Source organism: Myxine glutinosa, chromosome 5 (genome assembly GCF_964187855.1).
Source record: "Myxine glutinosa chromosome 5, kmMyxGlut1.1, whole genome shotgun sequence".
Lineage (NCBI taxonomy): Eukaryota > Metazoa > Chordata > Myxini > Myxiniformes > Myxinidae > Myxine > Myxine glutinosa.
The window spans coordinates 7,147,496-7,162,665 of record NC_136265.1 but is presented as its reverse complement, the minus strand read 5'-3'; the positions used below and the strand labels follow the sequence as shown (position 1 = coordinate 7,162,665).

Here is a 15,170-nt window from a genome sequence, read left to right as displayed (position 1 = left end):
AGAGTCGTTGACTCTGGTATCCTTTGACCTCTGAATCACCTTGCTCCATTGGGAAAAATCCAAGTAATAAGCGCATCGGCAGGTAAATCCACCGGAGCGAGGTGAAACACCTCTCAGGTTGAAATAATGTGAGTTATTCCATCCCCGCCGCCAGTTGGCTTCACTTTTCACGGAGTATGAGCGTTCTATATATTTTCAATTCAGTGCGCCCGACTCGCTCACGTACTTGATTTGTGGCATAGACATGGCCATTGGGCCTTCACGGTGTAATTTGTGCGAGGCTTTTGTCCGAGTGAGCTTGAGTCGAGAGGGCGAATGTACGGGTTGGGAATGTATGGGTCTCCCTTCCCCCACCCGGCAACGCCGGTACTGGAGGGCGTCACAGGATCGGTGAGTCTTCAAAATCCGCTTCGTGCTGTTGCGAAGATTCAGGACGATGTCGTGATTGTTATGCTGCTCTCCGACCATGAGAACTGCAACGTCATTGTTGACTGGCCCTCCCCTTCCCTCCCCCTTCCCCCTCCCCCCTCCCCCCTCCCCCCTCCCCCTCCCTTCCCCCTCCACCCTACCCCCTCCCCTTCTCCCCCCCTCCCTTTTCCCCCTCCCCCTCCCTTTTCCCCCTCCCCCTCCCTTTTCCCCCTCCCCCTCCCTTTTCCCCCTCCCTTTTCCCCCTCCCTTTTCCCCCTCCCTTTTCCCCCTCCCTTTTCCCCCTCCCTTTTCCCCCTCCCCCTTCACCTCCCCCCTCCCCCTTCGCCTCCCCCTTCCCCCTACCCCTCCCCCCTTCCCCCCCCTCCCCCCTCCCCCTCCCCCTCCCCCCTCCCCTCCCCCCTCCCCTCCCCCTCCCCAACATTCCCCGTGCCCCGTGCCCTGCGCTCTGCTGCTTGTATTAATCGCGCTTGTGAAGACGACCCGTTCCGGGCCACAGACGCGCGACCTCCTTGCCTGCGCTCCCAGCGTACGTGCCATGAACACCAGAGGGCCACGCCGAGCGAGCTGTCCGGAGTGGACAACGCCAGGACGCGTTTGGGAACGCAAACTTTTCCTTCCTCCTTTTTCCCCGTGTGAGTGAGAGGGCCCTTTGTCTGGGAATTAGTTAACATTGCTTAAGTGCCTGCTCTGTGTCTCTTCGAATCCTTGTACATGATAAATAAATCGTGTTCTTCCTCTTATTTGACCGTTCCCGTCCTTTCCATCCATTATCCTAGCATTGTACTAATAGAACCGCTCCAATCGGGTTCCATAAAAGTAACGGCACGAGTCACGTGATACGCACACCGCTCGGGTGTACTCGATTAGCGTGGCTCGTGCGAGGTCCGGTCCCCGTTTTGGTGGCAGCGTCGACCCGATACCCTTTTTCACGCTCGCTGCGGAAGTGGCAATTCGGCCTCGTGGACACGAAGACCCAAGGGGAAAAAGGGGTTTAATCCCCCCTTTGTAACGTGGACGGGCTTCGGGAGATCCGCAACAATAGTATATAGAGTACAATATATACAGTAGTATATAAAGTACAATATATAGAGTACAAGATATACAATTGTATATAAAGTATAGTATATAGAGTACAATATATACAGTAGTAAATAAAATATAGTATATAGCGTACAATATATACAGTAGTATATAAAGTGTAGTATATAGAGTACAATATATACAGTAGTATAGTATATAGAGTACAATATATACAGTAGTATAGTATTGTTGCGAATATGGAATTTGGCCTCCATATCCGCTTGTAAATATTCCCCTATTTTCTCCAATACTCCCCAACTTTCCCCAATCCCCCATTCCCTAGTCCCATTGCATGTAAATAACAATCAGTAGAGCCGACCTTCCCCTTATTCCCCCATTAAATGTCGTGCCCAGGTCCACCGCACCACACGTAGACAACTTTCGGACATCTTCCTAGTTATTCTTAATCTATGTCAGTTAAGGCCTCGTTTCCATTAATTATGACTCTTCGTTGCACCAGAATGTGATTATATGGCTTCAGTAGTGAGTTTAGGACCTTTCCCATACCTCCTTCCATCTTCTTCCCCAACAACTACAACAACAATTACAACTACAACTACGACTACAACAACAGAGGGGCGGGGAGTGTGCGTCCTCACACCGGCTCGGTTACCCGCCATGACCATGCGCTCCACGGCGTTACCCCGAAGGGGCTGGCTGTCAGCTCCTCGTCAGGGGCGGAGCCAGTAACCCCCCCACGCACCCAATGAGAAGCAACGTGCCGATTCCATCTGGGGCGGAGCTAACGAGCCGAGGGCGTGTCACTCCCCGCCGGATATACGCGGCCCCGCGCCGGATGTGACGTCAGATGCGCCTCAGCTTGGAGAGAGAAGCCACCGCCACCCCCAGCGCGACGAGACCTCCCCGCATCTTTGGACCGGACCGGACCGTACTGTACCCTGCCCCGAGCCCAGGAGGACCTGGAGCCATCGATCCTGCCTTTCCTAGCCATCAAACCCCCGTGTGAGTCAGCCGTTGTCCCGTTTGTCTGTCGTCTGTCCGGGGTTAATATAAGAGTGTGTCTAAGTGCCTGTCTTTCTGCGATTATACCTCTAGCCCCTGTAATCTGACCTTTCCGTACGAATATAATCTCCTCCGGAGGTCTTGAGAATTGAAACATTGGTGTCGTATTGTGTTATTGTAATCCAGCCGGGTGTCTTCTTTTTCTTATTGAGCCAGCATCGCGCGACTAGTCAACGTTCGGGCACAATCGGGTAACTTGTGCAGACGTGGTCATACCATAAAACCGCTCAGTAAATAACATCCAAGCCACGTCTGTAACAGTATATAGAGTACAATATATACAGTAGTATCGTATATAGAGTACAATATATCCAGTAGTATATGAAGTGTAGTATATAGAGTACAATATGTACAGTAGTATATAAAGTACAGTATATAGTGAGCGTCATTCTGAAATGTGAACTTTGAAGTTAATTCATAAATGATGGAAGTGAAGAGATGATTTGGTGAATAACAATTGTTTAATGAAGTATCTTCTATTCAGTGAGTACATATCCAACACTCCAATCCCCATGCGCCCTGTGAACCCCCACCCTCCACCCATTCTACGAAACTCCCTTTCCCATCCACTCTAAGACCAACACCACTCCTCGCACCCCTCACAAGTCCTATCCGCATAATTAAGATGGACGATGTGAACGACAGCAGGTGGTAACTCCACAAGTTAATTGCTGAAAGGATGGAATGATGTCAAAGATACCTTGGTGGTAAACACATGGTGCTCCGAAGCAACCAACCAATGCTCTTCCTGTAAACTTTCCTTTCATCTCGTGTTTTGGACTTTTCTTTGAGATACGACACTTGGATCATTATCACAAGCAACCTTTGTCCTTATTTTGACTGATGAAGAATAAATCTCCAATGAGTTAATGAGTTGTGCTGATGAGATCATCAGGAGTCATATCTTCGAATACATGAGGCTGTTTCTAGCCACTCACTCACTGACTCAGCCGTATAAATGTGTGGTACTTGCAACATGGGCTCAAAAGTTGGAATTTTGCATACCAGAATACGTGGAAAAAATAATAATAATCACAAAACGGTCTCGAAATATTCATAAACGGAAATATCCAAAAATGAAAGTCCAACTAGAACGACACTCTTCGACGTCACGATGTCGACTGACATGCATCCGCCCACATTATTACATCATTATACGTACATGTACCAAGTTTTGATTTCAATCGTTTCAGCTGTTCACAAGTTATCACATTTTTACCTGACATGACCTCTGACCTTTGACCTTGGGACCCCAAAATCTAATCAGGTAATCTTTGCATCAGTATACATAACTGTACCAAATTTGGTCAGAATCCCATCACTGGTTCACAAGTTATCACGGTAACAGGATTTTTACCTAACATGACCTCTGACCTTTGGCATTTGACCTCGTGACCCCAAAATCTAATCATTTAATCTTTACATCATTATACATATCTGCACCAAGTTTGAATTGGATCCCTTCAGCCATTCTCAAGTTATAGACCTATTACAGACTTTGACCTTTGACCTCTTGACCACAAAATCGAATCAGTTAATCTTTACATCATCATACATATCTGTACTAAGTTTAAATTGGATCACTTCAGCCGTTCTCAAGTTATAGACTTATTACAGACTTTGACTTAGACCTTTGTCCCCAAAGTCTAATCGGTTAATCCATACATTATTATGCATACCTGTACCAAGTTTGAATTGGCTCACTTCAGCCGTTCTCAAGTTATAAACATATTACAAACTTTGACCTGTGCCCTTTGCCCCCAAAAATCTAATCAGTTAATCTTTGCATCATTATACATAACTGTACCAAATTTGGTCAGAATCCCATCACTGGTTCACAAGTTATCACGGTAACAGGACTTTTACCTAACATGACCTCTGACCTTTGGCATTTGACCTCGAGACCCCAAAATCTAATCAGTTAATCTTTGCATCATTATACATAACTGTACCAAATTTGGTCAGAATCCCATCACTGGTTCACAAGTTATCACGGTAACAGGATTTTTACCTGACATGACCTCTGACCTTTGACCTTGGGACCCCAAAATCTAATCAGGTAATCTTTGCATCAGTATACATAACTGTACCAAATTTGGTCAGAATCCCATCACTGGTTCACAAGTTATCACGGTAACAGGATTTTTACCTAACATGACCTCTGACCTTTGGCATTTGACCTCGAGACCCCAAAATCTAATCAGTTCATCTTTACCTAATTATACATACCTGCACCAAGTTTGACTAAGATCTGTTCAGCCATTCTCACGTTATCGTCGTAACGAAAACCTATCATGGACGGGCGGACAACCTGAAAACATCATGCCTCCGGCGTCTTCGTCAGCAGAGGCATACAAATTGAGTCGCACTCCAACTGGAAGAACATTATTCTAAAAGAAAAAGGTGGTTTTGCACCTGCCGTACCTGTGGCGACAGAATCACAAAGAGTGATACTCGATACTCAACACAGGTGAAAATAATCTCGAGATAAAGATGCCTCGAATATCTTTATTGGTATTAACTTTATCCCTTGGGAAAGCTGGAGACAAAGGAGTATTTCCAATGATACGAGGGGCATTCAAAAGGTTATCGGAACGCGATACTCAAAATAGTCCAAAACACACCAACGTTATATTTTTCAAGACTTCTGTAAATATAATTCGGAACAATATATATTTCTTACAAACCGTATATATACTAGCAGATAACCTGGTTCCACTGGGCTTTTGTAATGGAATTGATTCCCAATTAAGTGTGGAATATTTAAGGAGTTGCCAGGAATGTCCTTTGACAGCATAACGTCAGGGACCCATGGAAATTCCATGTAATGTAAAATGTGACTTCAAGTCCTCAACTCTCCCTCCTCCGCTCTCAGGCGCAAGTCCTAAACCCCCTGGAGCTCTCCTGGATTGGACGTATTGTCGCGTTCCCAGGGCGAACACCCCTGGTGACGGATTAGCCAAACGAGCTTAACACTCCGAGGCGTTCAGTCAATGATGGCGGACCTTCTTTATAGGCAGGGGTCGAAATTATCGACGGCAAAAGCCGCCTTGCCCAAGCTATTTGCTGTGCTGCCCCCGAACTTTTCATGATCACTATGGCAGAGAGTTGCAGTGCCCTTTTTCTTCAGTTGCTGCTGTGCCCTTTTTGTCAATAAAGCATAATAATAGAGACCAAAGTATGAATAAAGTAATGATGAAAACAACAAACTGACTACGTCGGCTTTCGTTTTCTCAGTGCATGTCGGAACATTAGCGTAGTAAGCACATACATTGTCTAGGCTACCTCGTTTCCCGTTCTCTTACTGAATACAGAATGTTGCAGTCCTACTATCGTCCTTGGGTACGGGAAACGAGGTTCTAGGGCATCCCATAATTTCTATTGGCCCCGCCTACGACCATTCGTCATCCCATATGTCATCCAGCTTCATCAATGAAACGCAAAGTATAATGGGCTACTACGAGCGCATAAATTACAGCGTGGCTATTATTGCCGATGTTTGCACACCCACGTCGTTGCCTACCAACCGCGCTGTATTAGTGGGGTAATACTCGTGGTTGGGACGGCCTTCCGATTGCTTCCATCCCGACTATAGGTATGTTACAATCCCGCAAGGTCAGCGGTGGTGTACATCTGCCGCTGTACCTGTGCGCACATGTCTCCGAGAGGCTGTAGGGATCTCCAAGAAATGCAGGTTTTTCATTGGCTGTCGGAGGGTATTTCCGCGTACGTCATAGCCGATGACGTAGTGGAATTGTTCGCGCTTCTAACCTCGTTTTCGAATTTACACGAGACCTCTTCAATTTCTGTCATACGATCGACTCGAAAGTTTGGCTTGTGTTCAGAACTTTTCAAATCAACGATCGAATGTTCCGGACAAAATAAAAGGTATGTTGGGCGTTTTTCCAACATGTTATCTAGTTTGTGGTGGAATTTCATTGCAATCTGATGATGCGAAGTAAGATATTTTGGCCCCGATATCGGGCATGGTCCTTGCCGTGTTGAGCAACATTGAGAAAAGATGGCGACCTGTGTGATACGATGTACTTACACTGTTGAACTGTTGAATCTGTCAAACAAAAGTTAAACCTTGTTACATGGACATGATGACAATGCAGTTCTGACTGAGTTGAGTTTTCTGAAACTGTTTAAATTCTAAAAATACATTATTAAAAAGTTTAAGTTGATTTACTTGTTCTGTCAGTAACATTTCCCTGCCTGTTTAAGTTACCGACACACTTTGCCTTTGTGCCCACAAGAATAATTCTAGATTGCCTTGGTGCCCCCCAAACCCAAAAGAAAATGCCTTGGTGCCCCCCAAACCCAAAAGAAAATGCCTTGGTGCCCCCAAAAAATTGAAGTCATCAAAGGCAAACATTGCTGTGCCCTCCCTACAGAGTAATTCGACCCCTGGATGCCTTCTTTATACGCGCTGGGGAGGGCAGCGAGGGGTAGCGAAGCTCTTACCTGTACGGACTCCACCGAACGTCTTCAACCCTGTTAATCAATTCAAACCGACACGGAATTAAAATGTACAAATACCGGCTTTATTGAAAGAAATGCCGGTAACAAAAGAATGCACGGCAAACTAAAATTCCTAATCGAGGGACCCTCCATACGGACTCGTATACAACACAAGGGGAAAAAATAAAGGTGAAAATAATGTGTAGTGTGTTTGTGAGGTGCGTTTGCCTGCACCCCGTCTGGCGTCTGTGACCATCGGGGCCGTCGGAGGTCCAGCATCCCCACACGGGAAACGCACGCCCTGGCGCGAAGTCCGTTCGCAGGGACAGGCCTTGGCGCGCAGTTCACTCCTCGAGCCGCCGAGCGCAAAGCGAGCAGGCCGCGCCCGTCCACTCGCCGTCTGCTCCACACAGCACCCAGACGACGCCCAGTCGGCACCGACGAGCCAAGGAAAGGACAAAGCAGTCGCTCGAACCGATGAAAGCCAGGGACCACGAGACAAAATACCGGGACACGACCACCCATGATGAAATCCAGATGCTGAGAGAGATGCACACGCGGCCGCTCGTCACCAAAACCAGGACCCAAAAGGATAACTCTAACCAATATACCAACACAAGAGCGTATAAACTGCGTCTGCTAGTAATGACTGTACCCATGCAAGAGAACAAAATGCGACTATTCCTTTTCAATGTCCCTCGTGCAAGAGGATAAAATGTCGGGACTCAAGTCTTTTATTCTCAAGGCGCTGACGTTCTCCGACGATTCCCATGCGTGCCCCTATCAGCGGGTCCCCCTCATCGTTCGACAATACCGGACCAATCACTGCTCTTCGGGGCGTGGCCTCACGGACCTGCCTGCTTGATGTTGCGATGTGGCAGGTGGCGGCAACAGCGTTATTGTTCAATGTCCTGCTTCCGGGTACTTTTATTTAATGTTTATTTGAGGTGTAGCGTGCATGGCTGGTGTTGTGTGTGTCATAAGGAACAGAGGAGAAATCGGAGGCCATTTACGTACCAGGGGATTTACCATTGATACCTAACTAATTAACATAACCCCACCCCTTGTCATGGGCACAAAGATACACTCTTACGTGACATCCGGTCCAACGGATTCCCTACTTATGATACATGGGGGTTTCTTCTTCTTCACGATAGTCAGAGCACACTACCTATACGATTCTACCTGGACTATATTCCATGGCCTACCCCCCATAAACATAACTATATATACAGACTTGGCATTTAATATGGAATTTTTTTTTTCCTTGACTTGGGTTTACTTTCTGAACTCAGTATATCAATCTGGTGAGTTTCTTTTACCATTCGGTGATGTCTTTGTTGAAAGAAACATGTCACTGATTGTCTTTGGCAGCAAGAAGTCAATAACAGGATAAAATCACAGGTGGCGTGACAAAATGTAAGGACAGGTACATTTGACGATTGGCTTCACAATCGGGTATATAAGGGTTGTTGCGTTCTGTATTAGTGGAAAACAACTGCTGCACGTCTACAAAAGTTATTGCTGCTTCCTCTGGAGATGGTCCGTCAACTTGACAATGCTGTTTGTCATGGAGTGGTGGCTTTACGAAATTCTGGCATGAAACAGCGTGCTATTGCTCGGCAGTATGGCATCACTCAAGGTCAGGTGTCAAAGATCCTGAAACGAAATGCTCAGAGGGGTGTCCCTACTCCAATACCGAGGCCAGGATGTCCACGCATAACCACAAGGAGAGATGATCACCAGCTGCACCGGTTAGTCTGCAATGGCCGTACCAATTCAGCTAATCGGCTTCGTGCTGAGTGGCAGCAACTGACAAATGTGCCTGTATCCAGAAGGCTAGTCAACCAACGACTGGTTCAAGCAGGCTATCGTGCCAGGCGTCCCCTGAGAAAGCCACGCTTGACCAGACAACACAGCCAGCACCGATTGCAGTGGGCCAGAGAGCACCGTCAATGGCAGCCAGGACACTGGAATCACGTGACCTTCAGTGACGAGTCTAGATTTCTGGTCTATCGTCAATATGGCCGCGTCCGAGTGCACAGACGAGTGCATGAAGCCCACAACGAAGATTGTATAGTGCCAAGAGTCCAAGCTGGAGGTGGTCGGGTGACCGTTTGGGCTGCTTTTCATGCAGGGGGAAAAACTGACCTGGTTGTTCTGAATGGAAACCTGAACCAGTTCAAATACAGGGTCATTCTGGAAGAAACATTGCTTCCATTTGCTCGTGCAGCCTTCCGAGGAAACTTTGTCTTCCAAGATGACAATGCACCGCCTCATCATGCTCGCATGATACAACACTTTCTTGCTGACCGTGGTTTAGAGCATATGGAGTGGCCTGCCATGTCCCCGGATATAAATCCGATAGAGAACTTGTGGGCAGAATTAACGCGTCAAATCGACAACTTGGACCAGCAGCCGACCTCTGTGCGTGAATTGCAGCAGGCTATTGTCACTACATGGCAAGCGATTCCTGTCCAAACCTTGGCAAATCTCGGGAACAGCATGCCTCGACGTGTACGTGCTCTCCTGAATGCTCGTGGGGGTTACACGAAGTACTGAACTGTAATTTTACTGTCCGTAATCCCAGTCATAATTTAGCTTTTGTTTTCGTTGAAAAATTTTTTGGCTAATGTGCAAAATAAAGAGATACTTCTGGAAAACGTACAGAAGTTTAACACAGTACTGTCCGTGAATTGAGTTCGATATCAGTTTACATCACTTTCAAGGATCAATTTATTTGCTTTGAAATGTCAAATGTGGTTTTTGTTTCTTTTAAAGGTCACATTAACAAAATCTAGAATAATTTCAACATAATTCCAATGAACTTTTGGTTCTAAGTCATCTTGAAAAGGAAGTTCACCGCCACAAAAAAAAATATTCCATATTAAATGCCAAGTCTGTGTGTGTGTGTGTGTGTGTGTATATATGTATATATATATATATATATATATATATATATATATATATATATATATATATATATATATATATAAATATAAATATATATATATATATATAGTTACGGAACCCGACGTCGGCCTATGGTTCCCCTTTGAGGGGGGATTAGTCCCCTCGTTTGTTACTGACCGACGTGGTCCCTGAAGCTGCACCGCGGCCTCCGGAAAGGCCGGTGCACAGCCCCGTTCGTACCGCGGATAAGATGTTAATTGATTGCCGAGCGGTGTTTAGCAACTGCAGCACGAACTGTTACCAAGACTAACCCGATCCTGAAACGTTGGCCAAAATCGTGCCACAGGTGTCCAATGAGGGAAAAGACAACAACGACGGATGTAGGGGAAAGAAAACAAGAGGTAGGAAGAACAAATCTAATTTATTATTATTATTTACACGTCAAAATAACCAAGGAGAAAGAAGGATAAGAAAATAACCACAGAAGAGGAAGAAGCGGACACAGTGAAAATGCTAGCTTATCTAAACAGGCTTAACTTATATCCCAAGACAAGACACACAAAACGGACGACAATCGAACTCGCACGAATGGGGAAATTGCAGGCAGGAATGGAAGGACTGGAAGGAGGGGAAGGTCCAACGGGAACCGGAGCTGGAGCTTGATCCCGCACGGGACGTCGGGCGGGACCTCGACAGCCACAGATGCCACCGCAATCTGGCTCCGGCGTCGCAGCGGGTCGAAACTGCGTGGTCTCCAAGCTGGTGGTGGTGGTCTCCCTGTGGTGGACTCAACTCATCTGCTTAGGGATCGTGGGGATCGTGGGGACTCAATGTGGGGATCCCTTACTCATCTGCCGTCCCTGGCGCAACTCCCGGTGGGGCTGATGCAACGGGTTTTATAACCCCGCCCTCTTGAGCCATACCCACTCATTCCTGGTTGGTCGTAGGGGCTTCTTGGCTCCACCTCTTGATGACGATGGGCGGGCCACGCCCTTCTTCTCCGAGTTGGAGCACATGGGCAATGGCGGCAAATGCAGTTGGCAATAGAGCCTTTGGGAATGAAAATGAAAGGGGATCTACCTTATTTCACTTGGTGCAATGGAGAATGTCAACTAGTGGGAACAGAGCCTTAACCTACACAGAATAAGGAAATAACTACCAACAAGGAGGAAATCTATGATTGGTTAACGTGATGGTATATGACCTAACTAAGGGACGCCCTTTGACCTTTATACACAGAATGGAGGCAGGAGGGTGGTCTTTACAATTCATTACACAATAAAAAAAACTCGATTCTCATATCCACAACAATATATATATATATATATATATAACACAGTCATGTGAAAAAGTAAGTACACCCCATGTAAAGTTTTGACTATTTCAACATACAGCTATTTGAACTTCATTTCAACAATATTGATAGATAAAGGTGATATAATATAACAAATATCATGAAACATTTACATTTTGTCGTCCATTGTATAATTTAAATAAACATAAATGCAAATTTCGCATGTGGAAAAAGTAAGTAGACCCCTACATTTATCACTACTTCAAATGCCTAAAATTAGAATCAGGTGCACCAGCTCAGGTGCAAATGATTAGAACATTGTGTTACGGATTCGTCACTTCCGTCGTTGTGGTTTTCATCCACTGTAAGCACTTTTGGTTCCATGTACTATTATTGTTATCGTTTAACTGAAATGGAGATAACTGTTTGCAAAAGGGAAAAAATTAATGTTTTAAAAGAAACCGGAAACAGGATCGAGAGAAAACCGGATGAAGAGGAGGAGGAAGAAGAAGCGGAGCAAGTGAGGTCGAGAAGAAGCCGAGCTGCTTTGAGGTCTTGAGCAAACGCTGGCGAACGGGGGGTCACGAGCTAACTTTGGGTTTCCTGGGAAGGGATTCCGGTGACAGAGTGGTTATCGCTGTGACGGATAAACCTGCGTGTCGGGGTTTGCGGTTGATTCCAAAGAGAATCGTTGGAGTGCAGGTCCGCCTCCAGTACGGGCCCGTCGACCATTTTGCCTTGCTCCCGATTTCGCATCGCTCCAGGCTTTTCACCTCGCATCAGCCATTTCACCGCACCCAGTCGTTAAGCTGGTTTGCGTGTGTAACGTGGATTTCGAGTGGGGATTTGTGGTTCGCCGTTTGGGAGCCGTTGAACGTTCATACCTGAAGGTGTGATTTCCCAGTCGCCTCTTGAGGGCACCTTTGCGCATCTTTGGCAGCGTGACTGTCAGCCGAACTGGATTCTGGTCTCGATACGACATCGTTCTTACAATCCTTGGAGCGTGGATCGACTTTGGCTTGATGCCGGGACAGACGTTGGGAATGTTCTTTTCGCTCACTTGGAGCACAGTGAGTTATATTGTACGAAACTAATGGTACCATCATAGGAATGATATATTTGTTGTACAATTGATTAATATTGTTCTTGTACTGTTATTCTTGTGTGACCTTAATACAATACTTGTTTGTTGGTAACAATTGGTGTGGTTTCACCATTGGTCTTTGACACACAGAATAACACATCTTTCTGCCGTGACTCCTTCCGGGGCTCGGAGGTACACCGTGACCGGGGTTTGGGGAGGAGCACATAACAATCATTAGAGAGGATCTTGGAGGAACCTGTCTTATTTAAACCTCAGACATTTAGTTTGGTTTGCTCTTTGTTGTTGAAGTGTGCGGCGTGTTACAGATTGGTAACTTCCGTTATTGTGGTTTTCACCCACTTGACGTAGTTCTGATGTTAGGTACTATTATTATCTTCAAAAGGTTTATTATTCAGGAACGATTATCTAAAGTTAAAAAGGCTAACTCTAAATGATACAGGAAACCGACCCGGAAGGGATGAAGAGGAAGAAGCGGCGCGAGCAAAGTCGGAGAAGACGCATGACGTCAGCACTCCGTACCAAGCGTGGTCGAGCGTACCTGGTGAGTGAAATTTGAGTCCTTGAAAGGAATCTCGTGCGATCGGTGTTATCGCTGGCGTTGTGGAAAAGCCTGCGAAGCCAGGTACAGGCATGAAGTTCCGGAGAATCTTCGCCTCGAGGCCGCGGCTTGAGTGAGAGCCGTCCGCCATTTTGCCCGCATGCTACCTTCATCGGAAAAGGTTTTTGTCGCGTCGGCTGGGCTTATCCTCCGGTGGTTTGCCGGGGACCGCTGTGCAATAAAGCGGCGTTTGAAGATTACACTGCGGTTCGCTGATTGAACGGTGCATGTGCACGTCTGGATCGCGTTTTTGGGAGTTCCCTTTCCACGGCCCGTTTGCTGTTAGTGTGGATCACGTGACAGTCCACGCCTTGCCTACACCTCCTTACTCGCCATCCTCCAGTCGCCTCATCTCCGTGGAGTTACAGAGACATTGAGAAGGGCTCGGTTTCAGTCCCTGGGGGGGGGGGGGGGGGGTATCGTGAGTTTGAGCTAGGTTACCCTCTTAAGATCTTGATTGAATGGTTGATTGCCACCATTGTTATATAGTTCTTTTTGTGTGCTTTTAATATATTGTTGGGGATATGGGAATTGTGTGGGTAATCTGATGTAAATTTTCCCCTTTTTGTATGCTGTAAATCTTGTAAATATCACCCTCCAATAGTATAAAGATCAAAGGTCGCCCTTAGTTAATCCATCGCATACACGTAGCAAATCTTAAGTTCCCTCACTAGTTATGTCCGTAATACATGTTAGTATAAGGCTCTGTGGTCCACTAGTTCATTGCGTTGCGTCAATTAAATAAGATAGATTCCCTTTTTGTCAGCTATTGCCAACTGCATTCGCCACTACGGTTTTGGCTGATGGTCAGCGCCTTTGACTCCATTAGCCACGAGGTGACCTCGGAGAGGAAAGGCGTGTCTCCACCTCGTCATAGAGGGGAGGAGCGAGCCAGCCCTTGCCGACCAACCAAGGATGAGGGGTTTGGCTTTGAGAGGGCGTGGAGAGAACCGTCGAGGAGGTTCGCGAAGGTTTGAGGGTGTGGCATATATATCCCGTCACGGGACGCCCCCCAGGAGAGAGGAGAGGAGATGAGACACGGAGCAGATGGGATACGAGAGCTGAGCTTTGACTCCACCACGCAGCTTGACTCCACCACGCAGCTTTGCCACCGCCGCAGTTCGAACCGTAACAGCTTGCACGACCGCAGCTTGGGCTTTGACGGCGGTGCCGACGTGGCCGCGAAGGAACGGCGGCTGCCCACTCCCGACCCGACCGTGCTTCGGTCCGAGCTGGACCTTCCTCTCCCTCCAGCCAATCCTTCTGCAATTTCCCCATCGTGTGAGTCTGCTCGTTTGTCCGTCATTCATGTTGTCTTGGGGTTTATAGGTAAGACTGTAGAGTTAAGCTAATGATTTGCACTGTGTCTCCTGCTCCTTCCATTGCCTTGTAAATCGTATTTCATTTCTTTTCTGCTTTAGTTGTGTGTAAATAATAATAAATATCTGTTCTTCCTACCTTGTCTTATTCTTCACATTCGGTCGCTTTAGAGGTTTCCATATTGAGGGTACGTGGCGCGATTCGGCCAACGAATATAAATCGGGTCTGGTCTTGGTAAACGGCTCACGCCGCAGTTCGCTTCGCTCGGCGCAAATCATCCATTACGCTGCGGCCGTGAGCGGGGAGTATTTCCTTGCGTACCGGGAGGCGCTGGTATTTAGGTCATAGGACGGTTGGGCCTAATACCCTACCCAGCGCCGACCGGGCGTGACGTCATACCCCCGGGACCACGTCGGTCAGTCATTAGCGAGGGGATTAATCCCCCCCTTCTTAAAGGGAAGGCCGACGCTGGGATCCCTAACAATTGGTAGTCAGGAGTTGGGATTCGAACCTGGGACTAAATTTATTTAGCCCAAATTTTGGACACCAATTGTACTATTGGCCGTAACAATTGGTGTCAGGAGTGTCGGATTCGGACCCGAAGCGCGCTTAACGCGCTCAAATTACGAGTGGCCAAAATTTTAGTTATATCCAAATTTGAAATCGCGCTATGGATGTTCAAGGCGGCCGGATGCCGGTGGGGGAATTAGAAGAGGGGTTAGAGTCGACCCAGGACACCAGGGAAATGTATATGGAGGAGGAGAGCAATGAAGATGTGGTTGCGGGGGTATCAGGTGCACAAGATGGCGCCCTCGCGCACGTGGTTGTAGAGGCACAAATGGCGCTTCGCACGAGCGTGCGGTAGCCGAGCCCGCTGTACCAGCGGGTTTGACATGCCGCAGTTCATGGCACGGTTCAGTGAATATATGGCGGAGTCGAAGTGC

At 47.1% G+C, this 15,170-nt stretch overlaps 1 protein-coding gene across 5 annotated transcripts in view; it reads left to right on the top strand.

The window, feature by feature from the left end:
- Window positions 1-15,170, top strand: part of LOC137427995 (cholinephosphotransferase 1) — a 50,238-nt gene that overhangs the window by 22,993 nt on the left and 12,075 nt on the right. Inside the window, exon 8 of one of the 5 annotated variants that reach the window (XM_078777543.1) lies at window positions 955-1,061. The exons of 3 other annotated variants lie outside the window; for them this stretch is intronic. In XM_078777543.1, coding sequence (XP_078633669.1) covers window positions 955-1,061 — 107 coding nt within the window. Of the gene's footprint in view, window positions 1-904; window positions 1,062-15,170 lie in introns of all 5 variants that reach the window. One more of the 5 variants, XM_078777540.1, reaches the window with a different exon arrangement.